The sequence below is a fragment of the Phacochoerus africanus genome, chromosome 3 (genome assembly GCF_016906955.1).
Source record: "Phacochoerus africanus isolate WHEZ1 chromosome 3, ROS_Pafr_v1, whole genome shotgun sequence".
In the NCBI taxonomy this organism is placed as follows: Eukaryota; Metazoa; Chordata; class Mammalia; order Artiodactyla; family Suidae; genus Phacochoerus; species Phacochoerus africanus.
The window spans coordinates 65,183,573-65,210,726 of NC_062546.1; the positions used below are offsets into that span (position 1 = coordinate 65,183,573).

General features: G+C 38.9%; 1 protein-coding gene across 22 annotated transcripts in view; it reads left to right on the top strand.

Annotated features, from left to right (window-relative positions):
• The window catches only part of NEB (nebulin), a 220,175-nt gene that overhangs the window by 185,783 nt on the left and 7,238 nt on the right, over nucleotides 1-27,154 (top strand). For 4 of the 22 annotated variants that reach the window (XM_047771936.1, XM_047771928.1, XM_047771934.1 and 1 more), the window contains exons 138-156: nucleotides 3,219-3,329; nucleotides 3,930-4,034; nucleotides 4,582-4,686; nucleotides 6,782-6,886; nucleotides 8,729-8,839; nucleotides 9,264-9,374; nucleotides 9,928-10,041; nucleotides 10,536-10,640; nucleotides 12,948-13,052; nucleotides 13,817-13,921; nucleotides 14,571-14,663; nucleotides 15,931-16,023; nucleotides 17,381-17,473; nucleotides 17,953-18,045; nucleotides 19,265-19,357; nucleotides 21,131-21,223; nucleotides 25,062-25,154; nucleotides 26,091-26,183; nucleotides 26,753-26,845. In XM_047771936.1, the coding sequence (XP_047627892.1) occupies nucleotides 3,219-3,329; nucleotides 3,930-4,034; nucleotides 4,582-4,686; nucleotides 6,782-6,886; nucleotides 8,729-8,839; nucleotides 9,264-9,374; nucleotides 9,928-10,041; nucleotides 10,536-10,640; nucleotides 12,948-13,052; nucleotides 13,817-13,921; nucleotides 14,571-14,663; nucleotides 15,931-16,023; nucleotides 17,381-17,473; nucleotides 17,953-18,045; nucleotides 19,265-19,357; nucleotides 21,131-21,223; nucleotides 25,062-25,154; nucleotides 26,091-26,183; nucleotides 26,753-26,845 (1,914 nt within the window). Of the gene's footprint in view, nucleotides 1-3,218; nucleotides 3,330-3,929; nucleotides 4,035-4,581; nucleotides 4,687-6,781; nucleotides 6,887-8,728; nucleotides 8,840-9,263; nucleotides 9,375-9,927; nucleotides 10,042-10,535; nucleotides 10,641-12,947; nucleotides 13,053-13,816; nucleotides 13,922-14,570; nucleotides 14,664-15,930; nucleotides 16,024-17,380; nucleotides 17,474-17,952; nucleotides 18,046-19,264; nucleotides 19,358-21,130; nucleotides 21,224-22,990; nucleotides 23,084-25,061; nucleotides 25,155-26,090; nucleotides 26,184-26,752; nucleotides 26,846-27,154 lie in introns of all 22 variants that reach the window. The other 18 variants (XM_047771926.1, XM_047771946.1, XM_047771925.1 and 15 more) reach the window with 12 other exon arrangements.

The window sequence follows — 27,154 nt, forward strand, 5'->3', positions numbered from 1 at the left end:
ATCTCTAGGCCTTTCTTGTTCTCTATGTTTCTATTTATGGGTATGTGTCTAGGAGTTTGTGTCTTAACTATCTTCATGCAACAAAAACATTCAGCCCATGTGGTCCTATTGGAACCTCTCCCAGACAGTTAGAGTTGCACCTCCAGGTGATTCTCTCTGATTCATACGTGAGTCATGTATGGGATCTTGTTAACACATAAGAGTCTTGAAATTCTAACTTCTAGAACCCAACCAGATGCAGTCACTTTTACGTTTTCTTTCAACATGCACATATTGAATGGCTGGGCTAGGAACCAGTGATGAGTAGGTATCCTTAGACTACCTGACTAGAGAAAAATAATTATAATTTGGGGTTATAAGTGTTTGATCAAGGTATGCACAGGTAGCTAAGGGGGAAAGCCTAATTCCAGCAGACTTCATGTTATTGAGAACTGGACTCAAAAATGTGTCCATACCTGACTGCTGCATTACCTGATTTCCCTTGTGAGGCCATCATCTAGAAAACTTCCGAGTTATGACAGGTTTTCAGACTTTAGCTCAGAGACCCCATGATCAAGCACCAGATCTTTCAGAGAGCAAGCTTTAGACCTGAAAGACAAGCTCAAGAATATGTTATTTCTTCTCCAATTCAGAGATCCTACCTTCTTCTTCTTCCTTATTGTCTGTTTTCTCAAGTATTTGTTGGAGAAATAGGTTTAGGAGACATTTGGTTGTTGTATGTATAACCTTCAGAAGCACCAAACACAAGATCCCAATCTTTTGGAAAATATGAAGTAGAAACACCACGTGACAAAACAAGTGAGAATTGTGAAGAGACAGAAAGTCCAGATGACTGATGACAAGCAAATACAATATTTAAAAGTTTTTGGGAGTTCCCATGGTGACTCAGCAGTAATGAACCCAACTAGTATCCATGAGGTTACAGGTTTGATCCCTGGCCTTGTTCAGTGGGTCAGAGATCCAGTGTTGCCATGAGCTGTGGTGTAGGTCGCAGACACGGCTCAGATCTGGCATTGCTGTGGCTGTGGCGTAGGCCAGCAACTATAGCTCTGATTTGACCCCTAGCCTGGGAACTTTCATATGCCCTTGGTGTGGCCCAAAAAAAAACAAAACAAAATTTTTGAATTTAAAACTCCTATGCAGTATTTTTATTACAAATTAATGGAACTATACAAGTGCTCGAAACCAAGATAGGAAATCGCCAACAAAAAACAGTGGACTGTCAGAATTCCCATTGTGGCTCAGTGGGTTAAGAACCCATCATAGTCTCCATGAGGTTGCGGGTTCAATCCCTGGCCTCACTCAGTGAGTTAAGGATCCAATGTAGCTCTGGAGCTGTGGTGTAGGTTGCAAACGCGGCTCAAATCTGGTGTTGCTGTGACTGTGGTGTAGGCCAGCAACTGCAGCTCCAATTCCACGCCTAGCCTCTGGGAACTTGTGTATGCTGTACATGCAGCCCTAAAAAGCAGGGGGGAAAAAAAAAAAAAAAAAACAGAAGAGAAAGGAACTGAAATGGGACCAGTGGAAATGCTGTCCTTCAAATAAATATTTCTTCGTAAATGAGTTATTTTCTACAAGAAAGGGGATTTTTAGTGTCCTTTAAAAGAAATGGATAAACAGATGTTATTCTCGTCAGAGATGGGCCTTTGCATCTTTTCTTTCCTAATCTGACTCTGCACATCTAGTTTACTTTACCTTTCTATCTTTCACAGCTCTTGGGATCAGCCCTAGTCTTGTGGGTTTCTTAGGAAAAGTTTTCTCTTTGTCCAGACACTAGCTCCCCACCTTTGACTTTCCTTAGCAAGCTCATCATGCTGTACTGTTCCGCATGCTTATCTTGTCTGTGCATTTCCACTGTAGATTTATTCATTATAAATGAGTCTGAGCCCTGTGAATGCATTTTCTCTGCTGTGGCAGATTTCATTGTTCCTAGCATTTGAGTGGTCTCATTTTGTGTCTGCTCTGCTGGATGTGTAAAGTTATGGGGAAGTAAAGTGATGAAGCCTGAGGGGTGCTGATTTAAAATGTCTACAGAGTGAACTATCTGGGTGACCAGATCCTGGTGTACTAATGACAAAGGCATTAGTCTGTTTTTCAACAGGAAATTTTCTGTCACTTTCAGTTTATTCTGTTGAATATTCCCCTAAATAAGTCATCTTCTTTAGCTATCTTACCTGGGCATTATGACTGTTTCTCTCTTTCATCAATCAAATGGCATTTATTGAGCAACTATGAGTGCCAACCATTGAGCTTATTTTTTTAAATTGAAGTTACTTTGTCCTTTGCATTTAGTGTAAGTATTGGGGCCAGCAGAAATATACTTTGATGTATCTGGCAAGTATATTTAATCTTATTTTTCTCACTATGCTAAAGTATCTTCTTTCCTTCTTCTAGCCTGAAATCGTACTATAGCCATTAGCCCCAAATTCTGTTCTTCTTTTCTCAGAAGTCATCCCCATTTTTTGCCAAGTTTAAAAAATTAAAATGACGTATTCTTTTAAAATAACGGTAAATTCTTCTAATTTAACAGATTCCTTACTTTTCACCCTTTTTGATCATTTACAATGCCTCTTTGAACTCCTAGCAGTAGACCTAAAAAGCTCTTGGTTTTGCTAGTTAGGGGGGCCAAAATGCTCTGAATCAAATACATTAGATTACTTCTCTGAATTTAGCAGGAAGCCTTTTCCCATCAAAAAGAGGTGAATATTGGAGTTCCCGTTGGGGCTCAGCAAGTTAAGAACCAGAGGACGCAGGTTTGATCCCTGGCCTTGCTCAGTGGGTTGAGGATCCGGCGTTTCCATGAGCTGTGGTGTAGGTCACAGATATGGCTCGGATCTGGTGTTGCTGTGGCTGGGTTTAGGCCAGCAGCTGCAACTCTGATTTGACCCCTAGCCTAGGAACCTCCATATGCTGTGGGTGCAGCCCTAAAAAGCAGAAGAAAAAAAAAAGAGGTGAATATCTTTCCTACTTCTGGATGATATAAAAATGAGCAAAGCAAATATTATATCACTTGATCATATTCTAGATTGCCTATTATCCTGATATAACTATTAATATAGTGTTCCCTTTTACTCTTAAATGTGTCCTAGTTTGAATAATAAATTTCATGGTCACTTTATGCATAACACATATTCTTTTGCACATATATTTCCTCTATCCCTCAGCCTTCAAATTAATTGACTTTCAGGAATAATTTGGATTTTTGCATTTGCTGTTAGGTTAAATACAGAGAAAATTTCAACAAAGAGAAGGGCAAGACACCAAAATACAATCCAAAAGAGAGCCAGCTCTACAAAATCATGAAAGATGCTAATAATCTCGCAAGTGAGGTATGTGTTTGTTTAACTGTGGTAAACAATGTAATGTGATATTTACCATTTTAACTATTTTAATATGTAATTTGGTGGCATTAATTGCCTTCACAGTGTTGTCCAACTACCATGATTATTTCCAAACTTTTTCATCACTCAAACACAAACCCTATAACTATGCAGCAATAACTCTCCATTTCCCTCTCCTAACAATCTCCAGTAATCTCTAGTCTACTTTCTGTCTCTATGAATTTGCCTGTGAGCGATTTCATGTAAATGGAATCATACAGTATTTGTCCCTTTTTTTGTCTGGCTTATTTTATTTAGCATAATGTTTCAAGGTTTGTCCATGTTGTAGCAGGTGTCAGAACTTCCTTCCCTGTTAGGGCTGATTGGCATTCCATAGCATGTATATACCACTTTGTGTTTATCTCTCTGCCTGTTGGTGGACATTTGAGTTGCTTACTCTTTGGGGCTAGTGTGGATGAGGTATGGTGTTTCATCACCATCTCCAGCATCTGCTTCAGGATGGGATGTCTAATTATGTTTTCCATTGGTACCAATTTTCCATTTCCTACTTACATGATTTCCTTTCTCCCCTGTAACCTTATCATACAGGTTAAGTATAAGGCTGATTTGAAGAAACTTCACAAGCCTGTGACTGACATGAAGGAATCTCTGATAATGAATCATGTCTTGAATACCAGTCATCTTGCCAGTTCTGTAAGCTCAGTAGTGTGCTCCAGAAACAGCTTGTTTTACCCATTTGCAACTAAATTCTTTCTCTAAGATCACATGTATCTCCTTCTCTGCTACTGAAACACTAGGTTTATTAGAAAGCTCTTCTGTTGTCTGAGTGCCTTCTTCTAAATTACAACATTAATCTACCAGTTCTCCACTGACTGTAACATCTCTCAGAATATAAAAATGCTTCTACTTTTAGAATATTTATCCTTTTTTTTTTTTTTTTCAATTAACCACTCCCTTTCCTCCTTCTGAAAACATAGAACTACCATGTGGAATGGTTTCTCTCTTTTCACTCTTAAAACCTACTTTATAAGCCCTATAACCTAAGTGTTTAAATCCTTGTATTAACTGACATTACTGAACTTGGATCTTGATCCTTGAAACCATGTTCCTAACCCCCTGTTCAGTGGCTGCTAATTTCAATTTGGTCTTGATGCTGTGTAAATGTCTAATCTCAAGCGGAAAAATAGGAATGCCGAGCAGCTTCTCTGTCAATGTACCTTTTTTGCTACCTTCCCCTCAGTACCAGTACAAGAAGAACTACGAGAAGAGTAAAGGCCACTACCACACAATACCCGATAATCTGGAGCAGCTTCATCTAAAAGAGGCCACAGAATTACAGAGTATAGTAAGTTGATGGAGACTGACTTTTTTTTTTTTTTCTCTTTTTGCTATTTCTTTGGGCCGCTCCCGCGGCATATGGAGGTTCCCAGGCTAGGGGTCGAATCAGAGCTGTAGCCCCTGGCCTACACCAGAGCCACAGCAACGCGGGATCCGAGACACAACTGCAACCTACACCACAGCTCACGGCAACGCCGGATCATTAACCCACTGAGCAAGGGCAGAGGACCGAACCCACAACCTCATGGTTCCTAGTCGGATTTGTTAACCACTGTGCTACGACAGGAACTCCGAGACTGACTTTTTTCCTCACTTTCATCGACAGTGTCAAAAATTTTCATGCACCCCTCCCCAGGACAGAAGCTACAGTTGTAGGAACTGTTGCTTGAGAACATGGCCAAAAATATTAGGGGCTTTGAATTTAGCACCATGTTGAAACAAGGGTTTATGTTATGACCGGCAACAGCATCCACATACATCGGAGAAACAGTGCATAGACATGAGTGATTCAGGTTTCAGACAAGGACCAGAAGCATAAAGAGTACATCACAAGGGAGACAAGCCCCTTGCAGTAAAACCCTGATGTGCTCCCAGGTGTCTGGACCTCAGTCTAGAAAATATTACTAAGAATGAGAGGGAGCCTTTGGAGGATTTTGAGTAGAGGAATGATGTGATTGGGCCACCACTGAAACAGCCTCTGGGTGTTGAAGAAATTGTGAAATTTCTAAAATAATTAAGAGTCTCAGAGGAGGTGTTCCCATCGTGGCTCAGTGGTAATAAACCCAGCTAGTATCCATGAGGACACAGGTTCAATCTCTGGTCTCAGCTCAGTGGGTTAAGGATCCAGCTTTGCTGTGAGCTGTGGTATAGGTTAAAGACATGGCTCAGATCCCAAGCTGCTATGGCTGTGGTGTAGGCAGACAGCTGCAGCTCTGATTTGACCCCTGGCCTGGGAACTTCCATATGCCACAGGTGCAGGCCCTAAAGAGGAAAAAAAGAAAAAAAAAGAGTCTCAGAAGAAAGAACTCAGAGAAGGAACTTGCAGTCAGAGGACCTTCTCTGTCACAAATTCAGCATTATTTAGGTCCCCCACTGGGTGTTGAGCAAGAGGGCTAAACTACTAGAAATGCCCTCCTGTCATTTCTAAATCAGCCTGTGCCCCCAGGCCTCTATTTTAGTGTGTTGTCACAGCAAGAGAGCTGAGATTGGGTGTTACTGGTAAGACGCTCCATGACCCAGGCTTCTGCTTCTCTGTGCTTCATTGTTTCCTGTGTAAATTAGGAATATCTCTATCCTGCCCCCCATTCCTTGTCACATGTGATGAGGATGAGGAGACTGTATTTGTAAAACAGCACTGGTGGTCTTTTTGAGAATGTCAAGGTTGTTAGTAAGTCAGTCAACAACTAGTCAACTGGTTTTGCACATTTTTACCAATCTCTATTGGTGGCACTGAATATGGGACCAGTTATGACCCCAATTAAGTTACTGACATATGAATGAAGTTATATGTGCTATCTATTAAATCAAGACCCCAGATCTGGAGTTCCCCTGTGGCTCAGTGGGTTAAGGATCTGGTGTTGTCACTTCAGAGGCTTGGATCACTGCTGTGATGCAGCTTTGATCTCTGGCCCAGGAACTTCCACATGACACAGGTACAACCCCCCCAAAAAAAAGACCCCAGGACTCTGATAAACGTTCTTGTAGAAGAAAAACTGGAGATTTTTATTAGAAATACTGATTGATGCTTTGGCTAAAATGGTCACATCTCCACACATCAAATCTTGGCCTAACCTTATTTATGGGCAATTTACCCAGGCTTTCCCAGCCTCAATACTTCTCTCAGCTGATTCTTCTCCTGTGATCCCTTTGTCTTCTTGAATTGAACACAAATCCTGACCATGCCTTGCAGGCAGTAATGGTTTTTCCCTCCCAGAACAAAACCAAAAAACTACTGGATCTGAAACACAGCAGGAAACTATTTTGAGTAGCAATGAGATGCCACCCAATTGGATATAATGTATCAATTAAAAATACTATTACTAAACTGGTCTCTGTCTACAAATTGGCCAGAGGAGAGATATCTCATAAGGCTTTTCATCTAGGTAAAATACAAAGAAAAGTATGAAAAGGAACGAGGAAAGCCCATGTTGGACTTTGAAACACCAACATACATCACTGCCAAGGAGTCCCAGCAGATGCAGAGTGGGGTAAGTGCTTCACAAAACCACCACCCAGCAAATGTACCAGCTGATGAAAACCGCTCAACCCACAAAGGTATCCAGACTGCTGTTACCCCAAAGTTGTGGAGGATGGGACTCTTTAACATGTAATCACTAAGATCTTTTCCACCTTACAAATCCCATAGTCCCATTATTTTAAAAAATGTTCTGAATAGTAAACATTTACCATATGTTTTATTTCAGCTATCATCCTCATAGAATTAGAACATAGCAAACTATTCCTAACACTGAAACAAGTTATTTTGAATATAATATCCATTGTTCTTTGCTGAACGAAAAGTTCCCTCTGCACAGACCCATCATTGGCTTTGGATAGCTTTTCTCTTAATAGGAAGCCCCAAGTCCCCAAAAAGTGTTTTTCTTTTAAACAAGATTTTTATCAAAATATCAAATATCAGAGTTCCTGTCATGGCTCAGAGGAAACGAATCTGTCTAGTATCCATGGGGGTGCAGGTTCGACACCTGGCCTTGGTTAGTGGGTTAAGGATCTTGCATTGCCGTGAGCTGTGATGTAAGTCAGAGAGACAGTTCAGACCTGGCATTGCTGTGGCTGTGGCATAGGCTGGCAGCTGTAGCTCCAGTTCGACCTCTAGCCTGGGAACCTCCATATGCTGTGGGTGTGGCCCTAAAAAGAGGAAAAAATAAAATAAATCAAATGTCAACATGCTGTATTTCCTATTTTAGATGTGTAAGCAGAGACATCTAAAAGAATTTTTTTTTTCATTTTTAAGTGATAATAGAGAAGAATGAAATCTTATTTTGAATCTTAGAAAGACTGTTTCATTGGGAAACAGACTTTGGATTTCTTTTTTTTGCCTCCCCTCCATGGGCCTATCTCCAGCAATAAAGCTAACTGTGTTCAGTGTCCAGTCTCTTGGGGTAGAACAGGATGGAAGATTCTATGAGAAAAATAATATACATGTATATATGTATGATTGGGTCACTATGCTGTACAGCAGAAAATGACACAACACTGTAAATAACTATAATTTTTTTAAAAGATGCATGGTTTTTAATAAAAGTAGCAGTTTGGGGAGCTTTCTGGTATATAGAATACCAGATAATGAAAAATCTTAAAATAGTTTCAGACAATTGGTAAATCTGGGTAAATGATTACATGGGAGTTCCTTGTACTATGCTTGCAACATTTCTGTAAATGTAAAAATATTTCAAAATTAAAAATTATAAAAATTAAGTCCCAATGTCTTTTCCAAGCTTCCCAGTGAGACAGCCTCATCCAGGGATTGGAGAGGCAATGGAGAAGGTCATGGCTCTTCCTCTCAACGGTGAACAAAGCCTGAGAACTTCTCTGTGCTCCATTGCCCAGGGATTTAAAAGAATAGTCATGATTGTAAAAAAGGCCAAAATTGCATTCAAATGTATGCTCATGTTCTCCCCTTCCTCTGGGGTGGTCCCCTCCTCCCCCCCGCCACCTTGAGTCACTTCTAATTCAGAAGTAAAATCTTTTGTTGGCTTCAGAAAAATGTCATCAGGAGAGATGACAATGGATCCAGAATCTTGGTGGCACGTCCATCCTTCCGCTCCTGGAGAACAGCCGCCATCACAGCAGTCAGTAAACAGGCGGGCGAATAAGGCGCCCAGCAGTTTTTCAGCCTCTGAGTTTCTTGGGCCATCTGCTCTAGACAAAGTATTTACAGACCAATCAGATATGTTTCAAATGCGTGACTGTCAGCAGAATGATGATCGAGTGAAGAGGTTGTACTTAAAAACTATACTCCCCCCCAGGATTGAGAAATACATTGTTATAATAAAGGTTCTTAACTTGTCTTTCTTTCCTACTCACATTAGAAAGAATATAGGAAAGATTATGAAGAGTCCATTAAAGGCAGAAACCTGACTGGCCTGGAGGTCACGCCAGCTTTATTACATGTCAAATATGCCACCAAAATAGCCAGCGAGGTAGTGCCCACCTGGTCTTTTTGTTCCCTCCTGATCCAAATAATTGCACTAATGACCCTCGTCACTGTGTTCCCTACCATTTTCGCCACCACCTAACTTTGCGGATTTCCAGTTGGGTTCACCTGTATTTGATACTACCACCTAATCTACTGCCCATGTTAATTCTTCTAATTTGTTAACTGAATACCTAATAAAAGTGCTTACTTAGCATTCTATTAATTTCTAGTTTCTTCTTCGATATCAAATATTAACTGATGAAGCTTAAATGCTGCTTTTATTCATCTTATTTACTAAACTAATTGTTTAAAATTGGAAGGGTTTTTGGTTCTGGGAATTTTTTTGTTTTTGTTTTGTTTTTCTCTAAACCCAAGAGGAATTATCCAGGCTTTCTTGTCAGCATTGTTGCTTATATTTTGTGCTATAGAAAGAGTACAGAAAAGATCTAGAGGAAAGCATCCGTGGGAAGGGTCTCAGTGAAATGGAAGACACACCCGACATGCTAAGAGCGAAGAACGCCACTCAGATCCTCAACGAGGTGGGCTCACAGCCAACTGCATGCCCAGAACTAACACCTATCTTCTCCTTTTTAGCCAGATTGCACACAGAAAACCAGAGGGCTATACAAAGACAGTTTATGAATTTCTAATTCCATATTCAATGTGATCATGAACCATTAAATATAACATCTCTAGTTCTGATGAGCTGATATTATGTCTGTCTCCGTAGTGGCTCTGGTAACCTGTTATTTATCTAATATCATTTGCTTTAACTTGATGCATGTGTTGTGCCCATTTAAATAAAAATACCACACTGGAGTGGTTGTGCACCTAAGAGTAATCCTAGTTCTGTACCAAACCAGATTTAAAATGTGCTTTAGACTTTAGTTTTCTCAGTAGAGAATGCTAAAAAGTCTTCAAAAGGAGGCCTGACCTGAGTAGAATAGTGACCTTCTATTGTTACCTCTCTGTCCTGCCACAGGGAATGGTAAAGGTAACGCTAGGAGGCATGTTATGTGGATCTATATTTACTGCATATTTATTACCTCCTCATGGAAGTCAAGTAACTTTTTTTTTTTAATGCTACTATAGAAAGAATATAAGAAAGACTTGGAGCTGGAAGTCAAAGGAAGAGGCCTGAATGCCATGGCCAATGAAACTCCCGACTTCATGAGAGCCAGGAATGCTACAGACATTGCCAGTCAGGTCAGTGTTACTGTTCCATGTCAGTCTTTCAAGCTGGGATTACAAGGCCACAGTGTCATCTTTCTGTTATCTTATTTGTTGGTCGACTACAGTCAAAGGCGTAGAGTGGCTCCCTAAGCCTCTGTGTGGTGGAATCCATTCTAATGAAAAGATCAGGGACACTTTGCCAGAGCTGCTTTCATCTATCTTTGCCCAGCTCTTCTGTAAACAATTGATGCCTTTATGTCTGTTGATTATCTCTCTCCTTCTCCTTTCCCACCCCCTGCCCACCCTCTGCTCAACTTGATAGTAAGTCTTTCAATGGCTGAGACTCAACCTTTCTTTCTGAATGTCACTCTTTAGTATAAAGCTATAAACACAATAGGAAAAAAAATTGCCTATTAAATGAATAAATCCTTTTGGAAAATAACTATTAATCATCTCTTAATTAAACCAAGCCAACAGTGTTGTACAGATTGCAAACATTTATCCAACTATTGGATGTCCTTTTGCAGATTAAGTATAAGCAATTAGCAGAGATGGAAAAAGCCAATTTCACTTCTGTGGTTGATACACCAGAGATCATTCATGCCCAACAAGTCAAGAACCTTTCAAGCCAGGTAAGCACATTCATCAGAATATCACTCATGGACCCAATTGTGATGAACAGAAGTCTTTCCATTAATATTGAAAGAGGTTCTTTCAAATCACAATTTTGCCTAGTGAAAGAGAAGGGATTCATCTATAATGCAAGTTTGAGTTTGAGTTGAGTTTCTATGACAGAATTAAAATAGTGTTGGGGAGTTCCTGTCATGGCTCAGTGGTTAATGAATCTGACTAGGAACCATGAGGTTGCAGGTTCCATTCCTGGCCTTGCTTAGTGGGTTAAGGATCTGGCATTGCCGTGAGCTGTGGTGTAGGTTGCAGACGCGGCTTGGATCCCGCGTTGCTGTGGCTCTGGCATAGGCCGGCGGCTACAGCTCCGATTAGATCCCTAGCCTGGGAACCTCTACATGTAGTGGGTGTGGCTCTAGAAAAGACAAAAAAAAAAGGTGTTGGAGGGAATTTTAAGGTACCAAAGAACTCTTACATGATACCACCCATAATTTTTTTAATTTATTTTTTCCAGTTTTATTGAGATATAATTGACATATATCATTGTATACGTTTAAGGTATATAGCATAATGGTATGACAGTATTTATAATTATTGTGAAATTATTACCTCAATAAATTTATTTAGCATCCATTATCTGCTATAGATATAGTAAAAAGAGAAAGCAAAAAAGGAGGAAAAATTGTTTCCTTGATTAGAAACCTCAGGATTTACTCTCAATTTTATATGTCATACATATAATACATCATGTTATACATTACATCCCTGGTTCTTATTTATTTTATAACCGGAAATTTGTCACTTTTGGCTAGTCTTCTCCAATTTCTGCCTCACTCTCATCTCCTGCCTCTGGTAACCACAAATCTGATCACTTTTTCTATGGATTTGTTTTGGTTTTTGATTCCAAAAATATGTGAGATCATACCATATTTGTCTTTCTTTTTCTGACTTATTTCACTAAGTGTAATGCGCTCAAGGTCCATCCATGTTGTCCCAAATGGCAGATTTTCTCATTTTTTATGCCTGAATTTTATTCCTTTGTACCTATACACCACAGCTTCTTTATCCATCATCTGTTGATGGACACTTGGGTTATTTCCATGTTTTGGCAATTGTAAATAATGCTGCTATGAACATGGAAGGGTAGGTTTTTGTATCCTTTGGATCTGTTCCCAAAAAGGATATTGCTGGATCATGTGGTAGTTCTATTTTTAATGTTTTGTGGATCCTCAAAACTGTTTTCCATAGTGGCAAAACCAGTTTACAATCCCACCAACAGTGCACTTCTCTCCACACCCTCACCAGCATTTTCTTATCTCATCTTTTTGATGGTGGCAATTCTAATAGGCATAAGTTACCACCCATAATTAAGGAATCAGCATTTTAATATTTCAAGTCTCTTATAATGTGGGTATAAAATTTATGTGCAAATCTGGAAGAAACAAAGTTGACAGCCCACATTTGGATTATCAATTTCTTTAACAAGATTGAGATTATGTCATCAACGCTACCCACAAAATCTAACCCTGATTCCTCCTATGATGGACAACTTTCCATCTTCCTACAAATACAGAGATAAAGATTAAGGCTGTCCTCCATATACCAGGATACCTCCTCATTTGTTTTCATCTTCACTGATGATCAAGAGTCTGCAATTTATTTGAATAGCTCCAGATCAGAATTTTTGCTTGTCTTCTCATCAGTGAGTTCTAAAGCAGTAGTTATCTGACCTAGCTATACTTTATAAACACCTAGGAAATATAGATTTTCTAACCCATCCTGAAAGCTCCTACTGGGTCTGCCTGCTGGCTAAGTCCTAGAGCTAGCAACCCAGACCACACCTGCTCCTGGCTCACTGAAAATACCCTTGTCACCAATCAAGGCCAGCTTTCTGGAGGCCTTGTTGATGGCTCTTATCCTTTCTTCTTTTTTTCACCTGCCTGTTGAATAGTCTGGCTTCATCTGGTTCATCATAGGCATCCCCATTTCCCTGTCAGGAACCTTAGGGGCTGTTAGCACCCTTATGTGGACCAGCCTGCAAGGGCCTCTCCTCATCCAGCTTTGCCATGACAGTGGGTCTTATTAAATGCTGGGCTCAGTTCTGGAAAGAAAAGGCATGGCACTCACTGACCAAGAGGAGTCAGTTAACTCCTCAACATCTTGTTGCAGATGTAACTCTACAGTATCCTGGAACAGTCAAGAAAATACAAAAGACTTTCCTTCTGCTGAGCAGAAAGGACTATTTTTTTAGGTTCCACTGGCCCATATCCTTGTGTTATTCACCATCCTTTTTTCTTGGAATCTATTTCCAGAAAAAGTACAAGGAAGATGCAGAGAAGTGCATGTCATATTATGAGACTGTTTTGGACACCCCAGAGATGCAGAGAGTCCGGGAGAACCAAAAGAACTTCAGCCTTGTGAGTTTTTACTGAATCTAAGATATAGCCCATGGGCACCTGGGAGGAGGCCGGGCAAGAAGGATGCCTCTGGGGGCACCATCAGTTGTCACCAGCAGCAGCCCTCTGCAGCTCCCGCCCATGGCCCAGGAAGTGTGTGCTCCCTCCTTCTCTGGGCTCACTTTCTATCCCAATTCCAAATCATAGCATGAAAGGCCCAGCTCGACTTTGTTGGTGGCCTCCTGTCACTGATATCACCATCTTTTATTGATATTAACATCTTTTTCCAAGTTAATTCTAGGCAAGGGATATTTTTTAAAAAACAACTGGTTTTAGAGTTTTTAAAACTCATTTTCTCTGCAAAATTCTTATTAAAGAATTTCCCATTGGCTATATGACTATGATTATTGTGGCATAGGCCTATTTTATTTTATTTTGTCTTTTTAGGGCTGCTTCTGCAGGATATGGAGATTCCCAGGCCAGGGGTTGAATTGGAGCTGTAGCTGCCGGCCTGCACCACAGCAACAGCAACATGGGATCTGAGCACTGTCTGCGACCTACACCACAGCTCACAGCAACACTGGATCCTTAACCCACTGAGCGGGGCTGAGGATCGAACCTGCCTCCTCATGGATACTAGTCAGATTTGTTTCTGCTGAGCCACGATGGGAACTCCATCCTTTTTTTAAATATAAGATTTTAACTTCTCTTACACAATATAGGGCAATTTAAAATATATAAAGCAGTGCTGAAATCTTAACAAGGTGTTTACTCTTTCTTCATAGCTCCAATACCAGTGTGACCTTAAAAACAGTAAAGGAAAAATTACAGTTGTTCAAGACACGCCAGAAATACTGCGTGTTAAAGAAAATCAAAAGAATTTCAGCTCGGTATATTTACTGTTTATTTTCCATCTAATGCTAACCTAATAACTTCAGTCTCCTCTTTAAAAATATACTAGCTTCATGTTGATTCAGACAATTACCATCTAACCTCCTCAGTTAATACAGCAATTATTTGTTAAAATTCCCCCATACTTGGCTCTAAATTCATCATCCCAGAGACCATTTGAAATAACAACTTAAATCTGCTAACAAAAAGGAGCTTTTCTTTCTTTTAACATTTTTAATCCCAGAGCAGTAACATGTGTTGTCTTGCTCCAGAAAGATGGATTTCCTTTTGACACTGAGATTTATTTTGCCTCCCCGAAAATAACTGACTTTGTATTTCTTTTATGGGTTTTGTGTTTCAAGTGGGAGGTGGGGGTTTTTTAATCAACATTTTCTGGTTTTTATCATCCTGTAGTAATACAGTATGATAATCTTAAAAGAAATCTCAAAATCTGGAAAATGATGTGTGTGGTACACATGGTTTGCATTATTGATGCTAATGCAGACCACACCAGATTCTCCGGCACTTGCCTAAGAACTCTCTCTAGTGTCTTTTGTTTTCACAGAAGCCATGTTTCCTAGTCTTTCTCCAGGAATTGCTGGATTTTCCTTTCTTCTGTGTAACACTGTCCTGATTCTGAATGCCCAGGTATTATATAAAGAGGATGTCTCACCAGGAACGGCAATTGGAAAGACACCAGAGATGATGAGAGTGAAGCAAACCCAGGACCACATTAGCTCGGTAAAGACACCCATTGGGACTGGTTTTCAATGTTTTCTGCCTCCCTGTGGTGATTTACGCTGATGTCTGAGCTGCATTCAAAATCTTTGTCAGTGGAAGCAGCTTAAGTTTCTGAAATAAGGGTCATCTCACAATGCAGTACCAAGGCAGATTTCCTGAAGGCTGATTGGATATGAAAAACAGAGAGGCCTCTGTCAAAGCAAACCAGAGCTGGACAGGCACTTAGGCAGTAAAAAGACAGACTTTATTCAGGATAATTTCAACAGAGAGAAAGAAATCTCAGTCAGTTCTGAATACAATCAAGGGAATGTAAGGATTTATGGGAGTTGGGTGGACAGGGATGGGATGAGGAGGATGAGGAGGAAGGAGTTGGAGGGAAAGGATCAGTGGATGGAAAATTACTCCGAAAAAAAGCATCAGGGTGAAGTGACCTAACAGGATTCTTGCTGGAGGCAGGTCAGAGTGATCAGACTTCACCTGGGGGATATCAGATAGGAATTTGATCAGATATCAAGGGTGATTAGATGTGGAAGGTGGGGATCTTGGCGAAACTGACTTAGCAGGATTCTTGCTGAAATTGGGCAGTGCAAAGATGGTCTTGGAAGTCCAAAGGTCGAGGCTAGGTGGGAAGATTCAGGGGAGCTTGACTAGTTTGCTCAAGATGAGACTCCTTTTCACTTGTAAGAAAGTAGCAGATGTGAGAGGCAGAGAATGGCCCTTTCTGTGTGTGTGTCTGTCCTGGTCAAATGACTTGTGGGTATGAAACCTGAGAGACCCCAGGGAAGAGAAGAGTCTTCAGTCTAGATATGGTCCCCACCCACAAAGAGACCAGGTAGAGCCCCCTTGTACTTGACCCTGGCATTGTTCTCCTCTGACCCAATATCCAAATGTGGCTCCATTCCCAATAAGTGTAGCGCTTCTGCTGTTTAAACTGTGACTATGGGGGAGTTCCCGTCATGGCTCAGTGGTTAACAAATCCAACTAGTATCCATAAGGGAACAGGTTGAATCCCTGGCCTTGCTCAATGGGTTAAGGATCCAGCGTTACCATGAGCTATAGCGTAGGTTGCAGACGTGGCTCAGATCCTGAGTTGCTATGGTTGTGATGTAGGCTGGCAGCTATAGCGCTGATTCGACCCCTAGCCTGGGAACCTCCATATGCCACAGGTGTAGCCCTAAAAAGACCAAAAAAACAAAAACAAAAAAAAAACTGTGACTTTGCAAATTATGGGGCTACTCATCAAACACACTCATTTTTATATCTGCAGGTTAAGTATAAGGAGACGATTGGACAAGGAACCCCTATTCCAGACCTGCCTGAAGTAAAGCGTGTCAAGGAGACACAGAAGCACATCAGCTCGGTAGGAGCCCCTGCGCTCTGTTCCCTCTTGTCCCTCCCCACCTGTCTCGTTAGCTCCTCCCTTCTTCTTGCTAACCCTGGTTTCCCAGGTCTGGGGATCATGCCAAGCCTTCTTGCTCTACCAAGGGCAGTCAGGTTTGCAAAAGCAGATAACAAACATCTGTCTTTACATATTCAAGGAGCAGAAAGGACTTGGCTTAATTATTATACCTGGATTTTCTAAAGTAAACTGTGCTGAAAGTAGAAATGTATTGGGATGATCTCAAGTTATTCAATCAAAAGCATACATATATAAACATTAAAGCAGGAGCTCCTGCTATGGCCCAGTGGGTTAAGAATCCAACTGCAACAGCTTGGGTTGCTGAAGAGATGCAGCTTCGGTTCCAGTGGGTTAAAGGATCCTGTGTTGCTGCAGCTGCGTCGGAGGTTGCAACTGTGGTTCAGATTCAATTCCTGGCCTGGGAACTTCCATATGCCATGGGTGTGGTCATTTAAAAAAAATAAAATAAAACATAAAAGTAATAGAAAACACTGGAGTTCCCGTCATGGCTCAGTGGTTAATGAATCTGACTGGGAACCAAGAGGTTTCAGGTTCAATCCCTGGCCTTGCTCAGTGAGTTGAGGATCTGGCATTGTCGTGGGCTGTGGTCTAGGTCGCAGACTTGGCTCAGATCTGGTGTTGCTGTGGCTCTGGTGTAGGCCAGCGGCTAAAGCTCCGATTAGACCCCTAGCCTGGAAACCTCCATATGCTACAGGAGCAGCCATATAAAAGGCAAAAAGACCAAAAAAAAAAAAAAAGTAATAGAAAACACATCATCAGTAAAAATTTCAGCAAAAGATGCTATTCCTGGGAAAATAAACTGTTTAACTGTCCTTACATTAAGGATATCTCCAGAATAAAGTCCAGCTAGGAGTTTTCAGAAGAAAACACAAAACAAACAGAATCCTGAGGAATAAGAAAAAAAAAAAATCACAGGATTAGAAAAATTTAAACCAAGCCATCTATTAAGTACAAATCTACTGTGGACTTACTGTTTTCCAGGGACTAATGCTCTATGTTATCAAATGGTTAGAGTTTTTTCATTGTTGAATTGATTAGCACTATTTAATGCATTTTCAGACTGCAGTAAGTGCTGACTATAGAAAATGCATAATTTAGTCCAGTCTTCAAGGTGGTAAAATTACTACTTTTGAAGAGAGAATGTAAATATTTGAGGCATTTCCTGCGTTATCCCTTGAGAGTCCTGTTTGAAAGCTAGATTGTTTTTATGAGTTTGCACCAAATAGCCCCATGTAGCTCTAATCCAAAGGATTCGTGGTCATATTGCTTTTTTAGACATTCTAATTATCTTCTACAGGTTATGTACAAAGAAAACTTGGGGACAGGCATTCCAACCCCAGTCACTCCAGAGATTGAGAGAGTCAAACGCAATCAAGAGAACTTTAGCTCGGTATTTACAAATATATCAAATAAGAAACTTGATTTCCCATTAAAAAAATTACCAGAATAACCCATCATCCTTTCTTAAAAAGTAACATCTTAACAACAATTTTGTGTGTGTCTGTATGTATGTGTGTTATGACCTTACCAAGACCGTCTGGACTTAAACAAAATGACTCACTTTTCTGATGGTATTTTAACACTTTTGGCCACTGACAGCGTGAGCACATAGATCTGAAATAGAGTTAACATAAGTTTCCTCATCATTATACTCACCTCCTATAACTTTACTTCCTGTATAGTTTTTCATTCCCAGAATTAGCATCATAGAGTTTATCATTAAAATGTGAAGTAAAGAGAGCATTATCCTTACTAAATATTACTACCTGAAAAACTCCCTCCTCACATAACCCCATCCCCAATTTTCTCTCTTCCTTAATCCTTGTGCTTGTTTTGAATGTCTTTTGGGTACTTTCTTGTATCTCACAGGTTTTGTACAAAGAAAATTTGGGGAAAGGAACCCCAACACCTATCACTCCAGAGATGGAGAGAGTCAAACGCAATCAAGAGAACTTTAGCTCGGTATTTCTTAGGGGGCAAAAAACAAAATCCCTTAATTTTTATTTAAAATAATATTTTTAACACATTGCAAATACATAATTTTCTTCCTATAAAAATACTAAATTCTTATAATGAAAATAATGATACCAAATATTACCCCAGTTTTCAACCCAAATCTAATTTAGTATTTATTTTAGTGTTGGTGTGAAATTTTAACTGCATTTTTCCTAAAACATAGCTATTATCTCTTTCCTTAAAAACCTGTAATACTTAGTGTTTTCTTCCTCAAATGTTCCTTGAATAACAGTAGATATTTCTAACTGGTGTGGCATAAGTCAACAGTAAAATCTAACACGCCTTCAAAAGGACAATATTAACTAGAATTTTATTTGTATTTATTGTGACTCTGATATATTTTGTGTTTGCAGCTTTCCTTAAAAGAATGTGATTCTTGAACATTTTCATTCCAAAAACAACAGAGCAATTCCCAGTGACTCAGCTATTTTTTGTGTATCACACAAGATATACATGAGCTTTCCTTTGGAATAGTTTCAGGATCATTGAAAGCTAATATTTATTTCACTTTTAATATTTATTCACCAAAGACCCACCCCTTTTCTTTTTTAGTTCTCTAATTTAGAGTTACCAACAACTCATTATGGATAAAAATTGCAATTAACTTGAGCACTATCTGTTTAGGCCTAATCCTTCTGTTTTTGAGAGAAGGCCCATATAAATAAGTGACTCTTGCCTGCAGCTTGGCAGCTGTGTCAATATTAATGCCACTTAGAGACACACTCATACTGTGTGTGACAAAATGTCCAAAGATGATCTGTGCTTGTTCTATGTCAAAGTTATTTAGGCCTATTTCAGTCATTATGGAAACAAACAAAAAATGCTTTTAGGGGAGTTCCCATTGTGGTTCAGTGGGTTAAGGACATGACTAGAATCCATGAGGTTGTGGGTTCGGTCCCTGGCCTCACTCAGCGAGTTAAGGATCCCACGTTTGCATGAGCTGCAGTGTAGGTCACAGGTGTGGCTCAGATCCCGAGTTGCTGTGGCTGTGGTGTAGGCCGGCAGCTGCAGCTCTGATTCAACACTTAGCTTGGGAACCTCCATAGGCCACAGCTGGGGCCCTAAAAAGGAGCTTTAGAAAAAAACTTTCAGAGCCTATTTTAAAAGCTAAGTCTAACTAAAAAATGGGTCCAGGCTGATTTGATTGTTGGTTTTGTGCACACAGATTTTGTACAAAGAGAACTTGAGCAAGGGGACTCCCCTCCCTGTCACTCCTGAGATGGAGCGGGTCAAGCGCAATCAAGAGAACTTTAGCTCGGTATTTGGGAGAGAGCTCCTTTAACTTGTATTAAAAATAATAATAATAATAATACCTTTCTATAAAACAAAACTTCTCTTAGTCCCTTTAAAAATAATCAGTTTAACAAAAAATTTTTTTTTTAAATCTCATCTACTGTCTTCCAGATCTTGTACTCACTCCCTCCCCACCCCCGTTTGATTCTAACGAGTTTCATTCTTCCTATAATAGTCCCTTAAAACCTTTGATTGGTTCCCTTCCTTCTCTTTTCATATTTTATGTTACTGCTGGGACTTTGGAAGTTAATTGATGTCCCAAACCCCCAAACACTATAGCTCTTATTTACTTGGAACTCTGGTTTTTTGTTTTTTTTTTTTTTTTTTTTTTGATGTTTGGGGGTTAGCTTTGCAAGAAAAGGTGCAGCACTCAAGGCCACATGTAGAAATGGTGGCTTTTACTGGGAATGGGGTGTCCTTAGCATAGATCCTATCCTATAGATAAACAGTGGCACTGAGAAAGAAAAAGAAAGAAAATCACACAGGATTGGAACTCAAAGCAATCCTATCTTGATACTTGTTTAGAAAGCCATTCCATAAATAGAAACCCAGGCCCTCTGATTTCTTTTTAATATACAAATTAGATCATGAGTTTGTATTTAATGTTTTTTTTCTTTTATCAATGTTTTCATTGTTGAACAACTCTATAATAATCAACAGTCTGTGAAACTTTTACATAAGGAACTTAGATTCACCTGTGCCTGAGATGGAGAATCAAACGCCACTGGGAAAATTTGGCTGGATTGTTTTTGGGGGTGGGGGTGGGAGATGTTTGATCCAAAATGTTTGTCAGTTTAAATATTTTCTGAAAGTTTGATTCTTTCACGTAATTAGATCAGTAACCTTCTTTGGTCCCACTGTCTTTTGTCTTGTTTTGTTTTCCTGTGTTTTTAATTACTACTCACTAACAACCTTTCCATTTTATTAAATTTTCAATGTGAATTAATATTATTTTTGGAATGTTATAGTCACTGTTTTCCTTGTAGATTTTATCATTATGATTATCATTATTCCTTCTGTTAAAAGGTTTGCACTAATTTTCAAAGTTATTTTAAAATTATTTTCTTCTATATTAGAGTAAGTATTTTATTATTTATATCTATTTGAGATCTTCATGATCCTGGACAATTTCTTCCTTTTAAGTAACACTTGTGTTAATTTTTACACAGGTAAAATGTAGACAAAACTGTCCAGTGGTGCATAAATCTCTAAGATCCTATGGGAAATAAACAGCACTATGTATTTAGACTTGACCACCTCTACAACTTGTGAATTTACTCAGCAAAGACCAGTTTACCACAGTGCATAGATTTGACCTGGTGTTTAAATTGCCTGCTATTCTGTAAAACAGATGTTCTGTGTAGGGAAAATATTTGCCAATTTAATTAAAAAATAACCTTTCTGGGGGATCCTGTTGTGGCTCAATGGGTGAAGAACCTGACTAGAATCCATGAGGTTGTGGGTTCGGTCCCTGGCCTCACTCAGCGAGTTAAGGATCCCACGTTTGCATGAGCTGCAGTGTAGGTCACAGGTGTGGCTCAGATCCCGAGTTGCTGTGGCTGTGGTGTAGGCCGGCAGCTGCAGCTCTGATTCAACACTTAGCTTGGGAACCTCCATAGGCCACAGCTGGGGCCCTAAAAAGGAGCTTTAGAAAAAAACTTTCAGAGCCTATTTTAAAAGCTAAGTCTAACTAAAAAATGGGTCCAGGCTGATTTGATTGTTGGTTTTGTGCACACAGATTTTGTACAAAGAGAACTTGAGCAAGGGGACTCCCCTCCCTGTCACTCCTGAGATGGAGCGGGTCAAGCGCAATCAAGAGAACTTTAGCTCGGTATTTGGGAGAGAGCTCCTTTAACTTGTATTAAAAATAATAATAATAATAATACCTTTCTATAAAACAAAACTTCTCTTAGTCCCTTTAAAAATAATCAGTTTAACAAAAAAATTTTTTTTTAAATCTCATCTACTGTCTTCCAGATCTTGTACTCACTCCCTCCCCACCCCCGTTTGATTCTAACGAGTTTCATTCTTCCTATAATAGTCCCTTAAAACCTTTGATTGGTTCCCTTCCTTCTCTTTTCATATTTTATGTTACTGCTGGGACTTTGGAAGTTAATTGATGTCCCAAACCCCCAAACACTATAGCTCTTATTTACTTGGAACTCTGGTTTTTTGTTTTTTTTTTTTTTTTTTTGATGTTTGGGGGTTAGCTTTGCAAGAAAAGGTGCAGCACTCAAGGCCACATGTAGAAATGGTGGCTTTTACTGGGAATGGGGTGTCCTTAACATTAGATCCTATCCTATAGATAAACAGTGGCACTGAGAAAGAAAAGAAAGAAATCACACAGGATTGGAACTCAAAGCAATCCTATCTTGATACTTGTTTAGAAAGCCATTCCATAAATAGAAACCCAGGCCCTCTGATTTCTTTTTAATATACAAATTAGATCATGAGTTTGTATTTAATGTTTTTTTTTCTTTTATCAATGTTTTCATTGTTGAACAACTCTATAATAATCAACAGTCTGTGAAACTTTTACATAAGGAACTTAGATTCACCTGTGCCTGAGATGGAGAATCAAACGCCACTGGGAAAATTTGGCTGGATTGTTTTTGGGGGGTGGGGGTGGGAGATGTTTGATCCAAAATGTTTGTCAGTTTAAATATTTTCTGAAAGTTTGATTCTTTCACGTAATTAGATCAGTAACCTTCTTTGGTCCCACTGTCTTTTGTCTTGTTTTGTTTTCCTGTGTTTTTAATTACTACTCACTAACAACCTTTCAATTTTATTAAATTTTCAATGTGAATTAATATTATTTTTGGAATGTTATAGTCACTGTTTTCCTTGTAGATTTTATCATTATGATTATCATTATTCCTTCTGTTAAAAGGTTTGCACTAATTTTCAAGTTATTTTAAAATTATTTTCTTCTATTAGAGTAAGTATTTTATTATTTATATCTATTTGAGATCTTCATGATCCTGGACAATTTCTTCCTTTTAAGTAACACTTGTGTTAATTTTTACACAGGTAAAATGTAGACAAAACTGTCCAGTGGTGCATAAATCTCTAAGATCCTATGGGAAATAAACAGCACTATGTATTTAGACTTGACCACCTCTACAACTTGTGAATTTACTCAGCAAAGACCAGTTTACCACAGTGCATAGATTTGACCTGGTGTTTAAATTGCCTGCTATTCTGTAAAACAGATGTTCTGTGTAGGGAAAATATTTGCCAATTTAATTAAAAAATAACCTTTCTGGGGATCCTGTTGTGGCTCAATGGGTGAAGAACCCTGACTAGAATCCATGAGGTTGTGGGTTCGGTCCCTGGCCTCACTCAGGCGTTAAGGATCCCACGTTTGCATGAGCTGCAGTGTAGGTCACAGGTGTGGCTCAGATCCGAGTTGCTGTGGCTGTGGTGTAGGCCGGCAGCTGCAGCTCTGATTCAACACTTAGCTTGGGAACCTCCATAGGCCCACAGCTGGGGCCCTAAAAAGGAGCTTTAGAAAAAAACTTTCAGAGCCTATTTTAAAAGCTAAGTCTAACTAAAAAATGGGTCCAGGCTGATTTGATTGTTGGTTTTGTGCACACAGATTTTGTACAAAGAGAAACTGAGCAAGGGGACTCCCCTCCCTGTCACTACTGAGATGGAGAGGGTCAAGCGCAATCAAGAGAACTTTAGCTCGGTATTTGGGAGAGAGCTCCTTAACTTGTATAAAATAATAATAATAATAATACCTTTCTATAAAACAAAACCTTCTCTTAGTCCCTTTAAAAATAATCAGTTTAACAAAAAAATTTTTTTTTAAATCTCATCTACTGTCTTCCAGATCTTGTACTCACTCCCTCCCCACCCCCGTTTGATTCTAACGAGTTTCATTCTTCCTATAATAGTCCCTTAAAACCTTTGATTGGTTCCCTTCCTTCTCTTTTCATATTTTATGTTACTGCTGGGACTTTGGAAGTTAATTGATGTCCCAAACCCCCAAACACTATAGCTCTTATTTACTTGGAACTCTGGTTTTTTGTTTTTTTTTTTTTTTTTTTTGATGTTTGGGGGTTAGCTTTGCAAGAAAAGGTGCAGCACTCAAGGCCACATGTAGAAATGGTGGCTTTTACTGGGAATGGGGTGTCCTTAACGTAGATCCTATCCTATAGATAAACAGTGGCACTGAGAAAGAAAAAGAAAGAAAATCACACAGGATTGGAACTCAAAGCAATCCTATCTTGATACTTGTTTAGAAAGCCATTCCATAAATAGAAACCCAGGCCCTCTGATTTCTTTTTAATATACAAATTAGATCATGAGTTTGTATTTAATGTTTTTTTTTCTTTTATCAATGTTTTCATTGTTGAACAACTCTATAATAATCAACAGTCTGTGAAACTTTTACATAAGGAACTTAGATTCACCTGTGCCTGAGATGGAGAATCAAACGCCACTGGGAAAATTTGGCTGGATTGTTTTTGGGGGGTGGGGGTGGGAGATGTTTGATCCAAAATGTTTGTCAGTTTAAATATTTTCTGAAAGTTTGATTCTTTCACGTAATTAGATCAGTAACCTTCTTTGGTCCCACTGTCTTTTGTCTTGTTTTGTTTTCCTGTGTTTTTAATTACTACTCACTAACAACCTTTCAATTTTATTAAATTTTCAATGTGAATTAATATTATTTTTGGAATGTTATAGTCACTGTTTTCCTTGTAGATTTTATCATTATGATTATCATTATTCCTTCTGTTAAAAGGTTTGCACTAATTTTCAAAGTTATTTTAAAATTATTTTCTTCTATATTAGAGTAAGTATTTTATTATTTATATCTATTTGAGATCTTCATGATCCTGGACAATTTCTTCCTTTTAAGTAACACTTGTGTTAATTTTTACACAGGTAAAATGTAGACAAACTGTCCAGTGGTGCATAAATCTCTAAGATCCTATGGAATAAACAGCACTATGTATTTAGACTTGACCACCTCTACAACTTGTGAATTTACTCAGCAAAGACCAGTTTACCACAGTGCATAGATTTGACCTGGTGTTTAAATTGCCTGCTATTCTGTAAAACAGATGTTCTGTGTAGGGAAAATATTTGCCAATTTAATTAAAAAATAACCTTTCTGGGGGATCCTGTTGTGGCTCAATGGGTGAAGAACCTGACTAGAATCCATGAGGTTGTGGGTTCGGTCCCTGGCCTCACTCAGCGAGTTAAGGATCCCACGTTTGCATGAGCTGCAGTGTAGGTCACAGGTGTGGCTCAGATCCCGAGTTGCTGTGGCTGTGGTGTAGGCCGGCAGCTGCAGCTCTGATTCAACACTTAGCTTGGGAACCTCCATAGGCCACAGCTGGGGCCCTAAAAAGAAAACAAAATAGTAATTTTCTATTGTACACTCATCATTTTAGTACTTTTATGAAATAATTTTTTTTATTCCTTAATTCCTAACAGAGAAAACAAACATTTAATATATGAATTAGCATATAGTTGAATATCAAATACACTAGCACCTCAGCCAAAGAATATGGTGCATATTCTCATCCAGGTCCGTGAAAAGACAGGATGACTGGGTGAACTGTCTTTCCTCTTTGATATCTTTGTCCCTACATGATAGGTGAAAGGGCTGTTTTGACTGCTCTTATCTTTTCCGGATGCTTTCTTGTATCATACAGGTGTTGTATAAAGAAAACCTCGGGAAAGGAATTCCAATTCCCATGACTCCAGAGATGGAGAGAGTCAAACACAATCAAGAAAATTTTAGTTCGGTATTTAAAAAACAACAACAAAAACACTTTAACTAATTTTAAACCATATTTTTAGAAGATTAATGGCTATATTTTAAAATCTAATCAACTTATCCCAAGACAAAGTTAAAAAACTTTGTCTTGATTGTGATTTAATGCTCCCATTTTCCATGAATCAGTTTTCTCATTTTAGTTAAATATTAATATCACTTTTAAAAAATTTGATATTGTATTCCAGCCTTTAAAAACAATAACATCCCCAGTCTCTAAGCACCCACATTTATCCTGCTTTGGCAAATTCGATCTGAACATAAAGCTTACAAAAATTTATTCTGCAAAGGTTAAACTATTGGCTTCATTTCCTAGTCTAACCTTCTTGATCCTTACTAGTATTTGTATAGATATTTTCGTTTTTTTTTAAAGCATTTTGTCACTGTTCTCCATTTGCCTTAAATGTAATTAATTCTTCCAATATGTTCACCTAAGCTAAAAATTAAATACTTTGACTTCTTTTGAAAATCAACAAAAGAAGATTTGTGTGTATGCATCTTCATATAGGCAGTGTATATAAAACCTGAATATTCTTATGTGATTTATAAATAACATTTCCAAATCCAAATAACCTCATTGGTTCTCTTGTCTCTGCTCTTCTTTTTTCCCCATCCTCCTAACAAGCTGGGGGGCGTGGCTCCCTTCCGTGGCGGTCTCCTTTGCTCAGCACTGCAGAAATTAATTCAACAACAAACCTTTCCTTTCAAACCTCTTAGTTTTTGCTGCTCTTTCCTGCATTCCCTTGCTTTTAAGGATGTCTTTAGGCTCCTACAGGTTGGATCTAGAAGCTTCTGGTGTTTCCCTTTGCTAACTCGTTCTCTTCCTCATTGCCTTTCTACCTCGCTCTGTAAGAAGGGGAGAATGGTTGATTGCTCTTTTTGTTCTGGATGCTTTCTTATCATACAGGTGCTATACAAAGAAAACCTGGGCACAGGAATCCCAGTCGCCATCACTCCAGAGATGCAGAGAGTCAAACTCAATCAAGAAAACCTTAGCTCGGTATTTTGGAAAGAAAGGGAAAAGATGATGCCACTTAACCTCAAAATTAAATTGATACTTAACATTTGTTCTTTTTTTAAACCCACTTCCCTTCCTTTGCTTCTAATGTACCTCACATAGCAAAAGGACAAACTTTCACATTTCAATATTACTATAGATTCTTTTTTTAAAAATTTCAGTTAATTATGATTTCTAATTTTTCTGGCATTTTAAACTATTTTTTTTTAAACACCTTTTCTTTTAGTTTGCTTGGATAACAATAAAACCAGGATCTAACAATCTCCAATCCCCATGCGACTGTTTGGGAGGCCCTGTGCTCATAGAAATGAAAAAAGATAACATGGATAACTTCACAGCCTTTCCCCAGCAGCTAAGGGCCTTGCTGCCCTAGAGTCAGTTTCCCCATTCCAAGAGTAGGTGCCATTTAGGTTTCTTGTGGCATCTTGTTGGCATATAACTCCTGGCTCTTTGGACTATTATGTCATTTGATAAGGAAGTTGAACTCACCCTTAAAAATCTCTCAACAAATGAAATGTTACTTATGGTTGTTTTTTCTGGCCATCACACAGGTGTTATACAAAGAAAACATGGGCAAGGGAACTCCTTTACCTGTCACCCCAGAGATGGAGAGAGTCAAACACAATCAAGAAAATATTAGCTCGGTACTTTGGCGAGAGAGAAAACAAAACAAAACAAAAAACTACTTCTTTAATGACTTAATATATATTAATCCTACTTTTTAAAGACAACTGAAATATTGTGAATCTCTTAATTATGTTTATCCTTCTTCCATTTAGAACTACTCCTAGACTTAACCCCTTAATAACAAAGTTGCTTAATCCATATTTTAAAGTTCTAATATTGGGAAGTAACAGATTTTTCCAGTAAAACATTGTTTTGCTCATCTCTCCCCAAACTTTCTACCCATTACCCCCAAGGTCTCTTTTACATACTTATGAAGTTCTGGGAGT